At 31.5% G+C, this 22,704-nt stretch overlaps 1 protein-coding gene across 1 annotated transcript; it reads right to left on the minus strand.

Moving 5' to 3' along the window:
* Positions 1-3,008: 3,008 nt before the first annotated feature.
* Positions 3,009-13,793, minus strand: LOC114398277 (probable pectinesterase/pectinesterase inhibitor 36). The gene is made up of 3 exons (XM_028360462.1): positions 13,365-13,793; positions 3,873-4,202; positions 3,009-3,781 (listed from the first exon to the last, which is right to left on the minus strand). The coding sequence occupies exons 1-3, from the start codon at positions 13,786-13,788 to the stop codon at positions 3,090-3,092; spliced, it is 1,446 nt and encodes a 481-aa protein (XP_028216263.1). The 5' UTR covers positions 13,789-13,793; the 3' UTR covers positions 3,009-3,089.
* Positions 13,794-22,704: the final 8,911 nt, after the last annotated feature.

Consider the following 22,704-nt stretch of genomic DNA (forward strand, 5'->3'; position numbering starts at 1 on the left):
AACTGAAAGGAAGGTCTATCCCTCTGGTGCCACCATCTAGAAAAACAGGGAAGCAGAACCTTTTGAGATGCTTTTCTCCACTCCAATGGACCTCTAACAAATTTTTTGTTTGATGTACTTGATAAATATAGTTCTTCCTTGGGGCAGAACCGAGATTGAAAAAAATTTTCATTTGCAAGACATCACTTTAGAGGATCCTGAATATAGTCCAAGGTTTTTAGAATGGAGAAAAATGACTATGGACTTGAACTGAGAATGAAGTTGTCAGCTTATAAAGAAGATATTCGAGGAAGATAGTCTTCTTTAAGAATGGAGAAAAATGACTATGGACTTGGAACTCAGTTTTCATGTGTGGCCAACCCCAACACTCACTTTCAAATAGCAGTAGATAAGCTTGTGTTTCACTAGAAGGTTAACTGCTACAAAGGGAAAGAGTTGCTAATTGAAAATGATAATGAAGCTCCTCTAACTAAGTATATGAAGGCTCGTCCTGGAAGACTATTCAAACATGATCTTGAGGATCCTAAATAAAAGACCGAGCTTTCAAGTTTGGACAAGTATTAAATGAAGAGGTACTATAGACTCAAAGCTCATTGCTCAGGTCTAGAACCATATGGGAAGCCCCTAGCAGACAGAGTGCACCATGAGATTGGACGATGCTATTAGACTTTGAATCACACTTGCTTCTCTCAGAAGACCCCTTTCAACATGGTCTGTCCATGAACAAGGGATTTATATGTTGTGTCGGATCACACTTTCTCATTCGTTGTGAATCTGCCAGACTCCATATTTGCTTTTGCTCACCACATGCAGCCTATCATTGAGAAAATGGATTATGCTGATGAAGTTGCAGCTAATCCTAATGCAATGGTTGTTTCCATCTATGATTCTTCACCTTCAAGGGCATATGTCAAGTTGATCAAGGCTGAGCTTCCAAGGACACAGGAAGCCCTTACAAAAGCTCTTGAAGATTGATGTAATGCTGAGAAGAAAGTTATTAAGTGGCACCTAGTTGGTGATTTCTTTTACAAGAAAGTTGTTGGGTTTGAATCTCCTTCATCTCACTCTCCTCCTAGAAGTCTTATTCACTTATCCTCAGATTCTAACGATTCTGGTGATAAGTTTTTAAGGAAGATTGATGAAGAAGTTGTCAGACAAAAAAGGGAGAAAAATTAAAAATTGAAGAGCAAATGACATCATCTGAGGGGGAGCCTAAATTTGAAGAAAGCATTGATTCAAGGGGAGCTTTATGTTTAAAATTTTAACGTTTTACTTATTTTTTCCCTGAAGCATTTTTTGTATTCAAAACACATCTTCCTAATGTGACAATACTTCAATGAATAAAATGAGATGTCTTTTTGTTATTTGTTCAAACTTTATCTTAAAGTCTTATGGTGCTTTATGCTTTGATTATGATATATATTATTTGCATCTAATAAGACTTACTAAAGATTTAATGTAAAATCTTACAACTATGCCTTCAACTTTTAAATTTGTGTTTTTTGATATCATTTAAAAGGGGGAGATTGTTGAGTCAAAAGACATTTGTGTCTTGAGATGAATCAGGACCCTTAATTATATTTATTCATGTAAAAAAATACAAAGGTTAAAAGATGTCTTAGGCGATATTAGAACATGCTTCGCAAGTCTGGATCTACTGTTTCAAACGATAGAAAGCTAAAGTCATTATATGATACAACATTAAAGGATGACATTTAAAGACTTTATTTAATTCTCTGTTTTTGAGTTTTTTTGTAAATACATTCTCCTAGGATCTTTTGAATCCTATAAAGATTAAATGAAGATCAAGTTCTAAAAATTGCTAATCATCATCAAAAGGAGCGCTCTACTGTGCAAACCTACTCTAACGCAAAAGGAAGTGGTTCCTGATGGAGTATTCAACACGATAGTTAAAGATAATGGTTTTCCAACATGAAGAAGTATGTGCATTAATGCAAGCATTAAATGCTTCAATGGCCATAATCTTCAAACACGAGATTAAGTTAAGAGAATTGCCTGTTTAGAGACAACCAACACTTATTGAAGAAGGCTTATATATGGCAGAAGCTTTGAAGACATCAATCAAGAACCTATGTGCTCATATTCAAATTCTTTATGTAAAAAGCTCTCTATATATTCCTGTAAAATCTTGTAAATCTCTGAGAACACCTTGAGAGAAAAGACTAAGTATTGAGATTGTATATTCATCTTCAAGATGATGGAGTGCTAGTTAGTGTGCAAGAAAAAAAAATATTTTGATTTGTATTAGAGCTAGTTGTGGGTTGGTAAGACAAAGAACATTGGTTGTAGAGTCAAAGGTGACAGTGATTAATACTTGTAACCTTTTAAAAGTTAGTGAAACTTGGTAGTTTGTCAAAAACTAAACGTAGTCTCAATGGTAGAGAGGAACAATAATAACTTTTTGTGCCTTGTCTGTATTTGTTTTCTCTTATGTTCTTTAAATTGACTCAATGTTCAAATTTGATTTTATCTTTTGAGAAACTCTGTTTGTTTTTACAAAATTTGGGTCTATCGTCTGAGCCCATTTGCGGAAAACTAATATTTGTGTTTATGCGCTTTATCATCATATAATAATGTTGTTCAAAGAAAAAAGATTTAAACTTCTAAAATCACAATTCATCCCTCCTTCGTATGATGTTTTTTTTACAAAAAAAACCTATATATCATTTTAAAGGTCTAAATGTTTATTTTTCAATATATCAACCTTTATCCCAAATAAAAATCTGGAAAAGGAAATATGATAATTACTGTTCAATTTGGTGAAGGATTGAGATCATAAAAGGTTGTAAAATTTTAGAATGAATTTTTATACAAACTAAATTTTAGAACTAATTTTCAATAGTGAGTGGGATTAAGTTGCTACTTATTTATCCCAGTTTATGTTAACTTAACATTTTATATATTTTTTATATTATCATGTATTTATGAAAGATGCACGCGGTGCATTGACCTAGCTAGCTAGTAAAGATACTCAAACATACAATACATAGTAGCACCATCTCAGGCCATTTATAATGTTTAAAACCCATTATTCTGATACTTTCATATGTTGGAAGAAACTTCCCTTCTTAAATTCCAGACCAGAATGGCACACCTGTAGCTGGAATCCATTGTTCTCCTTGCAAGAATTGACTCACACTGAAGGGTGTGGCCTCATCATCATTATTCAGCACACGGAAACCAGGCCATGTCACCCTGTTTTGGGTAGAGGCACCACTCCCGGTGTTCATGTACTCTCCATAGTACAAAGTTGAAAGTGCAAAGTCTCCATTCCATTCACCCCATCCTTTTGGGTCAATCAATCCATCTAAATCTGTCTTTAGAAATAGAGTCCTTGAGTATTGTTTCCAAGGCCTGCCTAAGTAGCTCCTGATTGAGTCCTTATAAGAGTCAAAATCATAAGCAGGCTTAACCTGACAACTTTGGATTGAAATCCCAGTGGGTTTGTTAGGATCATCTCTTCCTTGTGCTGTGATGAAGTTGGTTTGGTGGTCCATTGGTCTTCTTAAAAAGATGTCACAATTTTGGAACACCACTGAAGCATCACCAAATATAAAATCAATGGTGCCATATATGTGGCAATCACGATAAAATTGTCTATTTGAATGCACAAGAAGAGTGTCTTGGTAACCTTTGAAGCTACATTTATAGAAGACTGATAGATCTGAACTGACTCTTAATGCCACTGCTTGGTGCCCACTTGGCCCTGCTGTGTTCTCAAATGTCATATCTCTCGCCCAAAACCCATCCCCTGATACATCTATTTTAAACAAATATGAATTAGAAAATAAAAGATTTCAATGACATTTGGGACTTAGTTTACGAATTGGAAAGAAATAAATGAGTCCTACCAAATGTGGCTGAGCTAATAGTTGAATAACCCTGAATGACATTTTTGTTGCCAGTGACAATAGTTTGATCTATGCCATCTCCTACAAACATCACATTCTTCAAATTGATTCCAATATCCACTTTCTCATTGTAGACCCCTGATTTTACGTATATAACTGGTCTTGAAGGACGACTACTATCCATTGCAGCTAGTGCATCTATTGCTTCAATGATTGTTTTGTGGGTGCCTGAACCATCTTGTGCCACTGTGAAGTCTGCATTAGAAGTTCCACTACTCCATGATGCTAAAAGACCACCATTAGATTCTAACAATGTTTCCTGAAGTGGTTCTACACACGGGAAAAAAAAAATCAAATCTTGTCAAAAATTGTAAACATCTTGTGCTCCTATCTTCAACCGATATATGTATACCAAAAGCTAGTCACCACCATGAGTGAGAAAGACAGAATAGGGAGAAATGATAATGTAATAGGTAATATGATGTAACAAAAAAATGAAGATGGAGAAAAATGAAAAGTGTCAAATGAGTTTTTATAGTTATATTGTTGAGGTGTCCATATATCATTGATGTTAAGATTTTGTTAAGTTACACACAGATAAGCAATCCTGGTGTATCATATTTTAACCCTGGCTTTCTACATATCTAGTTTTCTTCCAAATTTATATACATACATTGAAGATCATTCATTTTATTCTTTGATAAATAAAGTTTCAAATTGGCCTTCTACAAGTTGTGCTTAATCTATGACTTGTAAAATTACAAAACCAAAAGAAAACTTCAGTATAAATTTTTCTAAAGGTACCTTCTTAGACGTGTAAAATCAAAAAACCGAAAGAAAGTTGTTCAACAAGTTTGTTTTGAAATGAGATCTTTGTTATCTTTTATTAGTAAATTCTACCTAGTGTGTGTAAACTTTTTTTTCCTATATATACATATTTGTTTGAGTTTCTCTTAAAAAGTGAATAATTTCCAACTTTCTACCTCTTATCCTCTCAAACATGTAGATCCAAAGGTTTTGAAATATGGATGAGACAATTAACCGTTATTGATCCTATGTGACTTAGGTCCCAATTTAATTATTGTATTTAAGAAATACTGGACAATGATATGAGATGTCTCTATTCTCTATCCATTCGGTTATTATTTTCGATTCAAACATAATTTCTTCAGCCATAAGAAATCTAGCTATATAATATACATTGTATATCTATTTACAAAGAATCATGATTATTTTTTACCAATCAATGGATCATCTATAAGCTTCATGTAAAAAATGAACTGTTTGAACTCATGAAATTCTTAAAATTCTTTAATAAACCTCACAGCCAGAGTTATTAAAATCGGCTCAAACTAGCCAATAAGGCCAGTCAGACCAGAACCCATACATAGGGCCAATTCAAGCAACGTGTTAGATCGGAGATGTATCAAGGAGAGAGTGCGTCACTTGGTTTTCATGATCAAGCTTCTTCCTGTGTGACGGCTGCATAATTTTTTTACCTTTTCAATTGTAACCTTTTCTATTGAGGTTTTCATATGTTAAATGGGTTGATGTATCACCAAGCCCAAGAAATTTATTTTGTATTTTTGTTTAGAGTTATTGTCACAAGTTATTTTATATTGGCCCAAATCTTTATAATTTATTTATCATTTATTTATAATATATTGGACTACTTAAATAAATATTAGGATAAATTATCTTTTTAATACTTAAACTTAGTGTTCTAAAAATCGAACGAGTGATTGATACGACCAAGGCACTGGATCATTAGTCGAACCAGTGGGTCACTAATAGAACTTGCAAAATGAACCTAGCTAGCCATGCCGACCCATTGGCATGCCCAGTCAAGCTGAGTTGGATTGAGAAAATGTTGACTAAAATATAGTAGGTCTACTTGGGCAAGCCCGATGCACCCAACGGGCTAGGATGGACTCAAGAAATATAAGCTCATATTCAACTGGCCTTTTTTGGCCCAATATTTTCTCTCCTTTTGAATTTGTATAAATTTAAACAAAAAAGAGTAAAATGAGCTAATATAGGTCACCCAAATGGACCACGGTTGGAATTCAAAAAAAGAGGTCCATATAGAATATGAGTTACCTGACTAACCTATTTTTCTTTTTTGGCCCAATGGACTGGATTGGTCCGTCCACTTTGCCACCCCTAATCACTAATTGACTTGTATGACTCAGTCTATATATAAATAAAATTATACCCTACCTTAATAAAAGCAAAAAGCACATCACAAATTAATATAATTCCACAAGTCCATTTTTTAAGTTCAAATTCATTAACATTCATCCAAGAAGTTCTAAAAAAAATAGATAAAATTACTCATTAGCATGTAGTGCTAACAAGTATTAAACAATAAAATTATAATAAGAATGTAATAAATTTTTATATTTATATTTATTGATATATATATATATATATATATATATATATATATATACATATTTTATATTTATATATATAATCTTCTTGTAGTTACTAATAGAACCTTGTAGATTAGTGGTTAGTGCTCAACTACTAGAGTTTGAGGGCATAGGTTTGAATCTTATGGGTTGTGTTGCCAGTTTTTTTTTTTAGATAAGACAACATGCAGCACAACACATCTCTGAAGGGAGATGTTAGGTGCACCCAACACTTTTTGAAAATGTCAGAAATGCCCATTCCTATATCTTCTTCTTTAAAAAGTTGGGTGCACAGTGATTTTCGCTGCAGAGCTTTTTTTTCTTGCATTTCTCTCTTCCGTGAGATATTTTCTTGCGCTAGGTGAGCTTTCGGTGAAGGTGAAGGTGTCGGTGTTCATTGTTGCGGTGGTTTGTTCGACGTCAATGGCAAACGAGGTACGAGGTACGCATTTTTGCATCTCTGCTGGGTGTTTATAAGTGGGCTGATCCGTAGAGCATACGAATCAAGTTGATCCGTAAGGCTGGTATGGATCAAGTTGATCTGTATGTTGATATTAAGCATACGGATCAAGTTGATCCGTATAAGCCTTACGGATCAACTTGATCTGCAAGGCTTATACGGATCAACTTGATTCCTATAAGCATTATGCTAACTCTGAAGGAACACAATATCAATAGTTGTACGACCATCAAACAAATATACAATGCAAGAAGTACATATCGTTCTTCCATAAGAGGAAGTGATACTGAAATGCAACATCTAATGAAGCTTCTTGAACGGGATCAATATATTCATTGGCACAGATTAAAGGATGAATACGTGGTTTGTGATATCTTTTGGTGTCACCCTGATGCAGTGAAGTTAGTCAATGCATGTAATTTGGTGTTTTTGATTTATACAAGAGGCTTCTTATACATGTTGTTGGACATGTCTTCAAAAAAACCTTATACATGTCTTCAAGTTTCTGATGTTTAAGTGTGATTGGTTTGAGGGTGAAGAAGATTAATTTGGGTTGACCATGTGTCGCAAACCACAAACACTGGCCATGTACAACATCATTAAAACGATAAATAAGTCCAAAAACTCGTGGCTAGGGACCAATGAATCAACAAAAAACTTCTACAGACAACCATGTATGTCCTTATAAAAAGCAGAAGAGAACACAATCCACTCATAATTAAGGTATTTGATTGAACGTGTAAAATGCAAGGAGAATGAATGAAAAACATGGTGGGGTTATGATATAGTTCTTAAGTGACTAAAAAATGTGGTCATGATTGCACTCCATCTGCCTTTCAATGATGTCGCAAACATTTACGGTAGCAAAACATTGAGTATGTTACTTAAGCAACTATGAGTATGAAATCACACATACAATTACATCTTATCTAAATAGAGTTTTGAAATTGGTTGTTACTTAAACTCACCTAGATAAGACTTTTGTTGTTATCTACTAACACCAGTAACTAATTTTTTATATCAAACCTCATCCAAATGAGTGTTTGGGAAGTGATCTGGATGGAGATATCTAAGCTTTTGAAAATAAAACAGTTGAATGATTACAGCATAAAGGCAACATGCTCTAACTGCATAACTCATGAGAGTTTATAAGGTTCTAATCTTTTTTAGCATGCTTTTGGGATTCTAATGAGTGACTAAATTTAAGGGCTTCAAACACAGAATAGTTTGTGTTCAAAGTAGTGCTACAAATTAATAGTTTGTGTTTCTATTTTCAATTTGTTATTCACTAGCATACAAGATATAAATAAAGTAATAAACCACAGAAACCTTCAAAATATAAATTCACACCAATCAAAATATATTAAGCAAGCATTATACAATATCATACATTATACAATACAAACCAAAAAGCCTCAAAACCAAATTTCAAACCAATATCTTAAACAAGCATTATATAATATCATACTTCAGCCTAAAAGCCTGAAAAGTAACCCTAAACCCTAATTAAAATCATTTTTCATACATTAAAACCTAATTCCCACTTTTTAAAATTAAAATTGATTCTTGCGGATCAACTATTTCTTACAGTGAATCATCTTAGTCCTAACCTATACCAACTACAGAAGACCTAAATCCCTATGCGGATCAATACTATCCTACGAAGTACACTACAAAACCAGAAATGGAAGCACGAACGCAAAAGGGAGAAGGCGCTTACCTCGACATCGATGGAGCAACATAACCAGAAGAAGAACGCGCAAGATGAAGAGCACCACCACCACGCCACCAACAATGGTGAAGAAGCAACAACCACGCCGTCAGAAGCAAGAACGTGCAAAGCCCAGTCGAGGTCGCAGAAGCAAGAACCACGCGCAGAAGGAAGAAGAAGAAGAACTGAGGTCACGGAAGGAAGAAGAAGACTAACAGGAATGGAAGAAATTTGTACTGCTGGGTGTATAAATTTTTTTAAAAATTGCCAGAGGTATTTAGGTATTTTCTGCTTAAGTGCTGGGTGTACCAGTAATAATGTTGAGTGCCCCTAGTATCACCCATCTCTAAACTTCCAAGCCCACAAAATTTGCCTGAACTTTTTTGAATTTTTGTTTTAAGTTCATGAAATGTTTTTTTTTGTTTTTAACTGCTTAACTTTTTTTTTCCATCCTTACATTTAATCTTTTAATTTTTTTCCCTTCTTTTCTTTTAATCCTTCTAAGAGACTAAAAGGAAGGATGAAAAAAGTTTCAGGGCATAAAAATTAAAATTTTAAAAAGTTCAAGGAATAAAAAAATAATAAACTCTAAATATTATTTACAAAACAAACTTAATTAAATATCAGATAGTTTTTTATTAAAATAAAATATTTTACTAATTTCATACGTGATAATTATTCTAAAATAAAATGTTCTAAGCATACCATTATATATATATATATATATATATATATATATATATATATTGATTTTTTTATAATTTTTATAGTATAAATTTGTAAGTTATATATTTTTATAATTTTTTTATATATATCAATGATCGTAAGTTAACTAGTAATCTACTGATTTAACTAATGATCCAATATTCCATCTAAATCAATGATTGTTTTGAATTTGATAACATTACTTACATCTTTTGTCTCATCACTAAATATTAATGTATTAAATTCCCTTCTAACACATCATTAGTGTCCACTAAATCCTCTCTAAGACAACATTAGATCCTTCGACAATTTTCAGTTTCCAACAATAAAGAAGATGAATGAATATACATTTACGATAAAACAGGGTAATGGGATATGCTCTCAACTCAAACATGCATCGAGAAATTCATCACTAAAGAATGAGAAATATATCTTACTCTTAACATTCCAAGAAAGAATTAGACATTCAAAAGAACCATCAATAGGCTTAAAGACCGAAGAGCAAGGCTGATGTCCCCATAATAAATCATTTAGTTTCTGATCAAAGTGGGTTGTCTTAGTTTCTTATAACAGTCATGAATCCTCCTTTTCATAGACAATTATAGAACAAATTTTATCTTTCTTTGGCATTCTACCATGACCCCTCGCATTAAAAAAAAAAAAAACAAAACTTGCATTATTTAACTTCTTTGGTTATCTTATAATGTCATGGTAACTTGATCTATTTCTTCCATTTTTTAAAGCTTGTTGACTATTAATTTTTATTATCCCTTCACGATACCAAACTCTTTACGCAACTCCCATATTTTTTAACTCACTTTTTCTCTCATCTTGGTCAATATCTTCTAATTGCATATATATATATATATATATATATATATATATATATATATATATATATATATATATATATATATATATATATATGAATTTGAAATAGAAATAAAAGGATATAAAATGGCAATAGGATTGTGAGAAGATGGAGATTTATTATCATCACAATAAACCCTTTATTCTCATTTCTTTATTAGTACATGTTATCCTCTTAGCTTTGAGACAACTTTTGTATTTGCAAGAAATTGAATGCTTTTATTTTTATTTTTAATAAAGCACCGTTCCGCAATGCTTCGAGAAAAGCACATTTGGGAAATCTAGAGATTTGTTAACACATTTACAAATTGAGTCCTTAAAACCTAGTATATTATTCTTTTCCATAACGCATTTACTGCTTAGAAGATATATTGATAATGCAACACCTAGCTATCACGGAAAAGATAAAGAAAAATGGTTATAAAGCTTTGAAAATGTGCAAAGAAAGACATTGGAGACACAAGTAAAAAAAAAAAAAATAGATTGCCTAACTTTTAGTTATTCAAGGAGTAAAGAAAGATATTGGAGAAAACTATTAAAAATATCTCATAGTGAATATAATTTTGAAACTTAATTTTCAACTAAACCTAATAATATCATACGATATATATATATAGCTTACATCACCTAGTAAATTATAAGACTGTCGTTGTTATTAATATGTCATCATATTTTTTGTTTAACAATTTATCATTCTTTGTTTTCAAATAATTTTTCAAAACATAAAGTTTCAATTGGGTGTGCTATTGTTAGAGATTAGTTAAAATGGAAGGGAATATATCAATAATTTTGAAGGACATAACACATTCGCAAAGATACAAATTTTGAACAATACAAAGAGAAATAATCATAATTAGATTGACAATGGATGAGGTATTGTATCCATAATTGTACAGTCATAAAACATATTAGATCTAATCTTAATGGGATAACAAATTGTTCTCACTCACTTGAATGAGTACTTGTATATTTATATCTAAATATATTACTTATATGTTTTAGTTACATAAAATATCATTTTATGGAATGTAATTTTATTTGAACTGTAAATATTTCAAAGATTTTCGGATTATTTTTTCATACACAAAATTTAAATGATATTTTTCCTTTAAAAAAATCAAGCTTGTATGTACTATTTGAAACAGGATTGATAGTTAAATAAACATTTAAATGTTAATATATTTTCTTGTTAAGAAACTATAAAAAAAAGATTGTTTTATATTGTAATTAATTTATTTTGAAAAATTAATAAAATCAAAAGTACGGTTTACATTTTTTTTCTTAGTTTTTTTTTTATTAATTTAGATTTCTCTCATCTTTTCAATGGTATTTTTTGTGTGTACTCTTTTCAATTGTTAACACCTATCTTTTGAAAATCAACTTTTAGTTTTTCATTGTGTAGTTAATAATTAACAATCATATTCATCTTAATATATTATTTGTGCTTCATTAATCATATTTATATGTTCATTATTTGATTCAATAATGTATGCATTATAGTTCTAGATATAGATTATTCTAACAATCTCATTAATCCAACTATCACTAGCAATTGAGGTTGTCAAATGTCTAATTATGTATTCATCAAAAGTAAAAAGGGATTTTTTTTCATTCCATCTCAAAATCTTAGTATCAATGATTCGTTAGTTGACAACAAGAATAATTAAAAAATTTCTCTTTAGGTAAAGTTAAATGCACAAATTAATAAACATTTTTAAAACTGAACTGGTCATTAAACCTGATAAAAAATACTAGTTCAAGATTTAATTATTCAATAATGATTGAATTGGTATAATAATAATAATAATAATAATAATAATAATAATAATAATAATAATAATAATAATAATAATAATAAATAAATAAACAAATAAATATAATATTATTCAATAAATATAATATCATAATTTTCCACTGCTAAACACTAAAATAGAACATTATTTTATAGGTTCTTAACATTTAAAATACGTATAAAAAACCGATTTGACTGATTCCAAGAAGGGGTTATTTTTGTGTTACTATGTCATCGGGTTGATTTCTGATTTGACGGGTTGAATTGATCATCATCGGTCTTTAAAACCAATTATTATTATAAATTACATCAGACATAATTATCCTCTAAATCCTTTCTAATTTTTTTATGTAGTTTATTCGACCTTTGTTAAATCATGTCTATAAAAATATCATTATTCTCCAGTAGATCTTTCCTAATAGTTTTGTATGTTTTTGTCCTTTCTAAATCCTTACTTATCTTGAATACATAAAATAATTAATATATATATATATATATATATATATATATATATATATATATATATATATATATATATATTCTAATTAAATTATTATTTTAACAATCATCTTTTGTTAAGTCAAATGTCAAGCAAGATTGTCAAATGTATAACGTATATATTGACTAAATGACAAGTAAATATGACAAAATTACACTTTCTTTCCCCAAAATCAAGATGTCAATCATTGACTCGTTAGTACAACAATAATAATTAAAATAGTTTCTCAACCTCCCTTAACATCTAGTAAAAAGATTGTCCTCCATTGGATTTATTCTCCTTAATGGTACTTCTACCTGGCATCTTCAGACATGTCATCAAAATTCCAAAACTTGAAAATCTTTCATCTTTTTAAATGTAAGGGCTATTTTAAGTTCTTTTACTAATGCATTTCCTTTTAATAATGCCCGTCGAATGTAACTTTCTCATCTCTACTATAAATCCTGAGTTTATTTTCTTGTTGACTTTTTACCTCACATCATTCAGTTTTATACGTGATTATCTTTATAATCTTGAAGTAAATGTCTCCCTAGAAAACTTTAGGGTGCTCTTTCATTAGTTATAGCATTCATAGTATTCCTTTATTTCTTCCACCCTATGGGAATCCATTGTTTATGTATAATTTATTTCTTCCACCCTATATATAGAATTTCTAACTTTTTTATGAGTACATAATTTCTACCTAAAAATACTTCATAGTTTCTTTCATAGTAGTTAATAGAATTCATACACATAACTATCACGTAAGATTTCAAATACAGATTGATAATGTTGAAAGGAGTTAAATTGTCAATTTTCCTTTCTATTTTCATTTAATACACTATCAACCGAGATGCAGCTTATAAATTTGTAATAAATTCCAAATGTTATATTATTTAAAATGTTAAGCTACGTTGCTGATACCATTACCCAATGATTTTCACCACATTCATGAAGATTCAATGCACTGGTCTTGCAGAATGCACACATAATTAATTTCCTATTTATGAAAGTGAAAATCAAAACTAAGAACAATTGAACTATGTTTTTCGCTCAACTTACCTTTGGTTTTGCCTCTGTTCTTTGCATACGAAACAAGTGCTTCCCTAAGCATCATGGTCATGTTTTTATCCAATTCCTGAGGTGGTTCTGGAAACCCTTTTGCCTTCAACTCATCTAAACAAGTTTTGTGGCTTGTCATCACAGAACTAATCCATGTAAGTGCATCATGTGTGGTATAAACGTTCATGTCAGTCAACATGTGAGAAAGCCTAGACTCACTCTCCCCATAGAGCTTGACACAGTCTTCTAGGGCCACATATTTTTTATCCAAAAGGCCATGCAATCTCACGTAGCCATCAACCCAACTCCTAGCTTGTGAGACCTGGATTTGGACCATCTTTAAAGCCTTCATTTCTTTGGAGCTACAGTAGGCGGTAGTGGCCATGGCTAGGAGGAGAAGCAAAGCGGTGGCGCATGAGAACATTTTGGCTATAGGGATATTGTAAATTACACGACTTATTATTGTGGTTTTAATTTATAGATAGTTGGACACTCCACGTGTACACTGTATGATCCCAACACCATGTACATTGTCTCGGTGATGTGATAATATTTTTAACTAGAATCATAATTATATGAAATTAATTAAAATATAGAAGTTTGATTTTTATGAATTTATTTAAGTAGTTTTGTAGAAGGAAATAAACTTATTATAGATAATGATTATTATATATTGTAATTTTTACATTTTTTACATTATTATTTTATTCATGAATTATTATGTATTGTAATTTTTAAATTTCTTTAATAATTGCTTTAAATGTTATATTTAAGGTATTTTTAAATTAGTGAATTTTACACTAACAAAGTATTAAAATAAAACTCTATTTATATTTTTACGCATTATTTTTAGAGTAATAATAAATATACACCTGACATTTTGGGGAGCATTGGTAAAAAGAAAAGAGAGATAGAGAAAAATAAAAGGAGAAAATTATAAATATGACAAAATAATGTTATAGAGAATGAAGAGAGAGATTGGATGAAAAATGGGGGTGAAAGTAGGATAAAAGAAAAAGTGAGTATATATTAAATATTTTCTTATTTCCATCTTGATTTCTTTTACGTTTCATTTTATTCACTAAAAAAATATGGTATTGGATATGATAGATGTAATTGTTTCATGTTTGATTTAGAAAAATACCACTTCAAAACACAAATGAGAAAAGAATGAAAACACAAAAGATCATTTTTCTGTTACTCAACAAATTATGAGACTACTTTTTATCTTACGTAAAATTTATTAAAAGACAAAAATGTATATTTAAATTTGTTACAACTTTTTCTCTCTTCCCATGTTTCCCCATTCTATTGGCTCTTTTTTTTTCGGAAAAAAGTTTTGAGGAGTTGAATCCCAACTCAAGGCTACTAACTACTTATAAAGGTACTTACAGATGGTTCACCAATAAATTTTTTAGATCGATAATGGAATTTGAACCTGCTTCCTTAGATACGAATCGAGTCCTTACCATTAGAGGTGCCTATCGGCTCCTTATATCTCACTCAATTTGTTTGTAACCGCTACTCTCATTTATAATGACAGTGGTTTTCATAATTTTATTTGTGTTGATCGTATAGCCTCCAGTTTAATGTAATAATAATACATAATATTACAATATGATAATAATATTATATATATTATAAAATATGTTATTACATATATAATGTTTATAATATATAATAATATGAATTATATTAAGAAAATTAATAATAAAAAGGTAACTACAATAAATTTAATATTATTTTACTTATAATATCTATTGTGGTTCAAATAATGTACAAGTCAAACACTTGTTTTATAACTTATGTATTTATCCTACATTGTTCTTGTTGTCTTGTATTATATTGTATTATGCATCAAAAACATAATTTTTATTTACGTTTCATTAGAGAATTGATAATTGTATATCTTTTTTATGTAAAAGCGGAAAAAACAGTGATAAGGAGAAAAATAATAAAGAGAGAAAATGATACACATAACAATTAATGTGTTTTAAAAAAATACAGTTAAATATTTTCTCATTTCATCATCTATTATATTCTTTTAGTTTTCTATATTTTGTTTACAAGTACATAAAATTAAGTCACAAACATCTATAAATTCACCTAATCTTAACCTACCGTTTGTCCCTGAACCCTTACGTACACTTTGTGTGTCTACGTCAGTTTTTCTCATCAATACGCGGACGCGGTGCGGTGCTTATATCCTTTATACATACTAAAGATAAAGAAAGCGTAATGATCGTATGCATCAAACAGAGGTTGAGGTCATTCAAATTGGCATTTTCTAATACGGGTTTTACACGTATGCATCAAACAGAGGTTGAGGTCATTCAAATTGGCATTTTCTAATACGGGTTTTACACACACACACACTCTTATATATATAAAAACTTCACGGAACCGTTGAAAGTCTTCTATCCAAACTTAAACTTCACAATCGTTAATCTTTAAGAGTTAGATAGCCATTGATTGAATTTTTAACTTAATAATAACCAATTATTTTATTCTATAAGATTTAACATTAATGGTGGACAAGGCAACGGGCTGAGGCATAGGGACGGATCCAAAAATACATGAAAGTGGGGGTTCAATTTTTTTTATACAATTATTTAATTATCTAACTTTTAATAAATAATTTTTTTCATAAATGAAAAGTTACACAAAAATATTTTTTAATAAACATGTGTAAAACTAAAGGTAAAATATACTAGAAGAAAATTAAACAAATATTAACTGAATATTTTATCAATATTTTTTTTTTCTTCTTCTCATGTATACAAAAATTTCTATGGAATTTACATTCCTTATAACTTATGTTTACCTTTAAAGTTTTAATTTTAGTTTTCAAAATAATAGAAAGTATAAACAAGGAATAGTAATTATAAAAGTCTAATAAAAGTAATCGAGTAATATACATGACATAAATAATCGTATAGGTACGGGGCGGTTGGGTACGTTTCCGTTCTGTTTGCATGTCATGTCTAATTAATGGAGAATTAAATAACTCACATTAATAATCCTTATTATACAATTTATGCACATAATTAAGATATATTTTAAAATGAGATTCATGCATAGATTTAATGAAAAAATAAATTGCTCAAGTTCATATTTATCATACAAATTTTGCACAGATTTAAAATAATTTTTAAAATCAAATTCATTCATAGATTTAATGAAAAAATAACATTTCTCATTATTTTCTCATTATTTTATGTTAGTTAATTATCTTTCTTATTTTAATGTTTATTTGAAATTGATCATTCTAATACTCAATCAATTGCACAGTAGTGATCATTTGCATATAATTGACAGATCTAGGTAGAAAATATTTTGCACCAAAGTGCATGATTAAATTGTTTGGGTAATTTCTGATAGATTAGTTAATATTTAATTAATCATCCCTAGAATTGATTTTATCCTTTGACTTAAATTGATAGATCCATGATCATTAGAATATTGATTTATGGCAAAGAATATCTTTTGACCTTGATCATAAACTTTAGTTGATTTTTGGAATAGGAATTAACTAGGAAAGAAATTCCATTAGGACTAGGGTTGAGGGACAATATATACTAGTGAATCATAACCCCTGGTCACTCTTGTTACAACTCAAAACCTCTCTCTATATTCATTTATTTGATTCCTTATAAAAATCAACATCCTAAAAACATTTAAATCCTTTTCTTAATCATCTCTACTATTATTTTAATAAATTTGACTAATTGGAAATACAACTGGTCCTTTGAGTTTGATCTGAACTTTTGAGTTCACTATTACTATTGTGTAGGGTACACTTGTCCTTGTGCAAGCCTAACATATTTTACGCATCACCCATTCTTCACCTTTGCTATCTGCGTTGACAATATTTTTTTCCCTGATAGCATTTTTCATGCTAGTCAAGTCCACAATTTGAGAAGACATTGCAACTCCTTTCCCCTTGATCTTCTTTTCTGTTGCCTTTTGTCCCATTGGGTGGGCGATTCATGATGGCATGTCAGTTTATGATTCTTCAATCGATGTCTCTGAATTAGATGATGATGTGTATGCCCTAGAACCAAAAAGCTTTGTTCTTTATGAATAATTTTATGTGTATTATTCTAATAATTTAGGTTTGTTGTTTAGCAGGCATCATGCATGCTCTACAGCAAAATTACTTTCTTCGTCTTCCTTGCAAATTGCATATAGATGAAGCATAACAACGAACAACCATTTTTCTTCAATTCAACTACTTGCTTGTAATGACCCTTGAACTTTTGCATGCCAAGATTGATTTTTGGCCATTGAGATTTAAGTTGATTCAAACTTCTTTCTCCTAGATTGCCTCAGAAGGTAATTTTATATGATTCTCAACCAAAATATATCTCTTGATTGACTGAAAATTGGATCAGTTGAGACATTGAGCCATGAAACAATGAGATATGTATCCTCTTCAATTGTACACATCACTCATGTTTTCTTTTTTCTTGTTTATTTTTGTAGAATTCTCTCCTTCCTTGAATGTGATATTTAATATCCCAACTTGGATAGAAAATTGTGGAAATTGCATTTCAACTTCATCATTGGAAGATTGTGCACCACTAAAATTATTGGGAGGCCTACGAAACATGGCAGAGTTGTTTGGTGGAATTGAAGGAAAAGTTTGAGAATTTTGAGAATTTTTTATATAAGTAGATTGATTATTTGACATTAGAGTCATTGGTGGTGGCAAAAAGGAAAAAAAAATAGCAGGAGGATTTTGGGAATTTTCTTTCGAAGGAGGCATTTAGTAATTGTGCAACAAATTCTAATAAGCTTGTCGATTAAATTGATTTGGATCCATTTGGCAAAAAAGAAATAAAACTACAATTAAAATTGACAAGAAGAGATGGAGAAATTAAGATTGAGAATGAGAATGAGGAATTGTGTGGGAATTGTGAAGATCAATGATACAATTTATAGGATTCTTTATGGCCAATATTTAGAATTTTTTAGTATGAAAAATAGTGAACATAACATTTATGAGTTGCAACTAGTAGCAAACAGTCAATTTTTTTATTTGTAAATCGTAAAATTTTGTAGATAACGTTCAATTATTCAACTACTCTGATCACCTATTACAAACAACGACAACATTTCCAATTGTCACAATGGTAATAACTTTGTTTCTTTTGACATGCACTACACGAGGCATCCCAGGTCTCTTAAATCTCCCACACAAGCATTCCTTTAAATATCCCCCCCCCCCTAAATCTCCCACTCAAACCCTTTCTTGCCTTTATCTTCCTCCCATACAAACCTTCCCCTGCCTCTTCCTCCCACACGACCGCCCACACCATCTGGTCCTCTACTGCCCCTTTAATCTGCCACCCCACCCTTCTCCATTTTCAACCTTCTTTCTACTTTATAGATTTGAGATTTGCTTCACCATGCAAGTTTCCCTCTACACCCTTTTTTCTGTCTCGACCCTTCTCTCCACTTGCAATCTTCTATGATATGTTGAAGGGCTTATGTTATCAGTGCCTCTTCGTTGGTGTTGGCTTCTTGCAACGACAGTGCCTTTTTAGATTTTCTTTGTCCCAACAAGCAAAATGCCTTATTCATGGTAGTGTCACACTCTTAGAGAGGAGAGAAAACAACAGTGGAGAAAACAAGGCAACAGTGTGTCTAGTGTTTGAAGATTGTTGACAATGTTCGCCATGACTACCTTGAAGCCACCAGAAACCTAAGGATTGACGTTTTGAGGGAACTATTTGGATTTTTTCATGTATTTTTTTAAAATTTTTCATTTATCATTTTGATTCTTTTATTGGATGAATTGTTGTTGTTTTTGAACTAGATTTGGTTTTCATTTGTTCTTCCTTTGTTTCTTCAGCTCGTTGCCTTCCTTCTCAAAGTCATTACACGATGGCCATTAAAAATTATTTTTTTTGCAAGTAACAAGATTCTTTTGTGAGACCCATTCTTATACCGTGGAGATCCTAGCTACATCTCTAGTGTTGGATCTTGGCAAGAATCAATCTTGAGTGCAAGATCCATCTCCAAGATCCTCCACTAAAGATGCTCTTAGACTCTTATAATACAATCGTTGTTTCAAGGTTAGGTAAACATTTATTACATTTGGTCACTCTTGAAAAATTAGTATTGACTTAAGTATTAGAGTTAGAGGTTTCAATTACATAGCCCTCTACAATGGTCATAAGGCTTTTTAACCTACCTAATGTGAGGGCCTAAAAGCCCTTGACCCATACAACTTCACTTAGTCGGGGCCATGGCCTAAAGAGGGTAAGCCAACAAGTCATGACTATTTCAAAACTATTTTTTTTTCAATTGTCTGCAAAATATTTTAAATTTAACCTTGTCTAGAATAACTTTAACTTGGCCTCGACTAGAGTAAATTTGCCTATGCCTTAGCCAAAGCATCTTCAACTTAGCCTTGGCTAGGGTATCTTTAACTTGACCTTGACCAACATATTTGTACTCTGGCCTTAGCTAAAGTATTTTCACTTTGGCCTTTACTAGGGCATCTTAGCTCAACCTCAACAAATGCATCATCGGCTTAGTCTTGGCCATGACATTTTTAGCTCAACTTTGACCATTTCATCTTTTAGTCGGGGAATCTTTGCCATGTCCTAAATTAGGCAACTTTGGCTTGACCTAAGCTAGAGTACCTTCGGCTTGACTTCGATTAGGGTATCTTTCGACTAACCTCGCTAGGGCATCTTAAACTTGGTTTTAGCCATAGTATCTTTAACTTGACCTTGACTATAGTATCTTCAAATCAATATTTGCCAAAGTATCTTCAACATGATTTTAGTCAAATTATTTTCAACTTTGTCTTAGTCATTGTATTTTGAACTCAATCTCATTTAGAGTATTTTCAACTCAATCTTGGTTAGAGTACTAAAGAAGTAGATCAAATTATTAGAATTTAAGGCTTAGGCATCAACTCTAGCCCACAAGGTCTTATGAAATTTTCAAGCCTTAGGGCTTTTGGGCCTACACTGACTTCGGTAAGTGAATAGTTTTGATGTTTGTGTCAACTAAGTGTGATTAATTGCAGTAATCACACTTAGATTTAAGAGAATATCTGGTACAAGTTTGGTACTTTTGGATAAAATAATAGTGTTTTATTCAATCTTGAATGCACGTTTTACATGAAGTAAGACTTAGATAAAACCTGAATTTATACCAAGACAAAACATAATAGAAAAGACCAAAATACCATTCAATATAAGACATGCAAAAAATGACAATTTTATTCTTTCACATGCTTAAAAGAAAACTTTCACCAATTTAGCAACTATTTGGTGCCTTCTTCAATGCAACTACATTTAGCTAATTATTTTTGAAGAGGATCATAACCCTTCTCCAAGAATATGATGACACACTCAACATGACAAAAAGGATGCCAAAATGCATTTTTTAAATATTACACAATTGCATAATTAATTTTTAAGTGTTATTAAAAATCATTTTAACCCAAGGTATAAAATTGACAATAAGGCCTTTATTCATCATTTTGCCTCACTTTTTTTCTCTCCTCACAAATCATCCTTTTTCTCTTTAACTTGATGGTTGAATGTTCTAAGCTACAATTCATCCATTCCAAGAGATAAAGAGTTATAGGCTAGAGTTCCTTCATTATTTAGGGATTTGGACTTCTCCTACTTGTTCCCATAATTTTCTCTCAAGGCCTAAAGTTGAAGGCAAGATTTTTGCTCTACTTTTGGGTGTGTTTGGTTCCATTTAAAGTCTTGGTGTTAGCAAAAGTGCCTCTTTGTAATACTTCATTTTTTCTTCTCAAAACCAAGCTTATAAAAGGACGAGGAAGAGAAATCCATCATTCTAAATTGTATTTATCTTCTTCTCTTACTCTATTAGTATGAAGCATGGTTAGAATTTGTATTAGGTAATGATTTCGGGTATGAGTGAACTCATGCATCAAAAATGCGATGACGAGAGGGATGTGAAAGCAAAGTCTGCTTGCATGATGGAGCTGGATTGTGATGTATCCATGGGAAATAGAAGGGACTAACAATGTGCATCAATATTAGGGTGTAAGTCTAGGCTTATTAAGCCACTTTTGAGTCGGGAATTACTTCCTGCATCCCCCCCCCCCCCCCCCCCAAAAAAAAACCCATACATACCTAAATACCCCTCACTAGGCTAAATACCCAAGAAAATCCTAACCATCACTTCCACATAACCACCATCACCATGCCCCCCTCCATTGACCCACTGAAATCAATCCATCATTTCAAGAAAATGTCGTCACCATCGATGACTGGTGAAAAACCCTCAATAGAGTCATCCTTATCATCGTCGTTCTCTGTACCACTGCCACTTGATCCTTGACACCAAGTCTGCCATCACCAACTACGTTATTAGCTTTATCATCAAAAAGTGCCATGTCATCATTCTCACCAAGGTCTACTTCATCGTTGATGATTTCTCTATTTTGAATGAGTAGGTTTGGTGGTTTCAAAAGCCATGTTTTTGAACTGCAAAAGGGTTTTGGTGCATCAGACTTACAAATATTTGGTGAGTTGATGATGCTAGATCTACTGGAACTCCCCTTCGAGGTGTGTGTTTCATGTTGTGCACTTCTTCCAATAACACACACAAAGGAATCAATGTGGTGTTTCGGTTATGTCGATGTTGGGGGGGGGGGGGGTCTGATGGGGGTCCAACATTCTCCAACCTTATTCCCGAAAGGTCATTTTTTAAGAGTATCCTATTCTGTAATATGATTTTCATATTCTAAAATAGGTATTTTGGAATAGGTTTTCAAATTACTTATCTTATTATGGAATAAGCATTTTGGAATATGAAAATCATATTCCAAAAATAGTTATTCCGAAATAGGACACTCTTTCGAAATGACCATTCTAGAATATGGGTGCTTGGTGACGGATATTTTTATCCATTGAAGTCTTTTAGGCAGTACAAGAAGCAAAAAGGTGGTACTGGAAGTAAAAGTCTTTTGAGTGTAACGAATTTTGGACTAGGATAACCACCCTGGGCTTGCATTTAGCTAGGACGCCACTATCACCCACCATTGCTACTACCACCCTTTCACTACTATCACCATCACCATTGGCATAGTAACTATCACCACTTTATTGCTAACGCAACCATTATCACTATCGTCGTCATCGCCACCACTATCACCATCTATGATTATCTAGTTTATATCAAATACAAGATTGAATAACATGATAATGTTCTTGTGTGCATTGATCAATTATCCTTTTTTTTAATATCATGTTCTTATCTTTTTTCTTATATTCTATCCTATTATGACTTAACTACCAAACAAACTAGGTCAAGACATTATCTCTCTTGTAAGTACACC

This window comes from Glycine soja, chromosome 19, assembly GCF_004193775.1.
Source record: "Glycine soja cultivar W05 chromosome 19, ASM419377v2, whole genome shotgun sequence".
Classification (NCBI taxonomy): domain Eukaryota; kingdom Viridiplantae; phylum Streptophyta; class Magnoliopsida; order Fabales; family Fabaceae; genus Glycine; species Glycine soja.

What these genes read in the sequence shown, in the direction of transcription:
- LOC114398277 (XM_028360462.1), bottom strand. Translation starts at nt 13,788, where the DNA reads ATGTTCTCATGCGCCACCGCTTTGCTTCTCCTCCTAGCCATGGCCACT. An exon ending in GAACAGAGGCAAAACCAAAG is followed by an intron (nt 4,203 to 13,364) that starts GTAAGTTGAGCG and finishes TCCCGTGTGTAG; the next exon opens with AACCACTTCAGGAAACATTG. An exon ending in TATTAGCTCAGCCACATTTG is followed by an intron (nt 3,782 to 3,872) that starts GTAGGACTCATT and finishes TGTTTAAAATAG; the next exon opens with ATGTATCAGGGGATGGGTTT.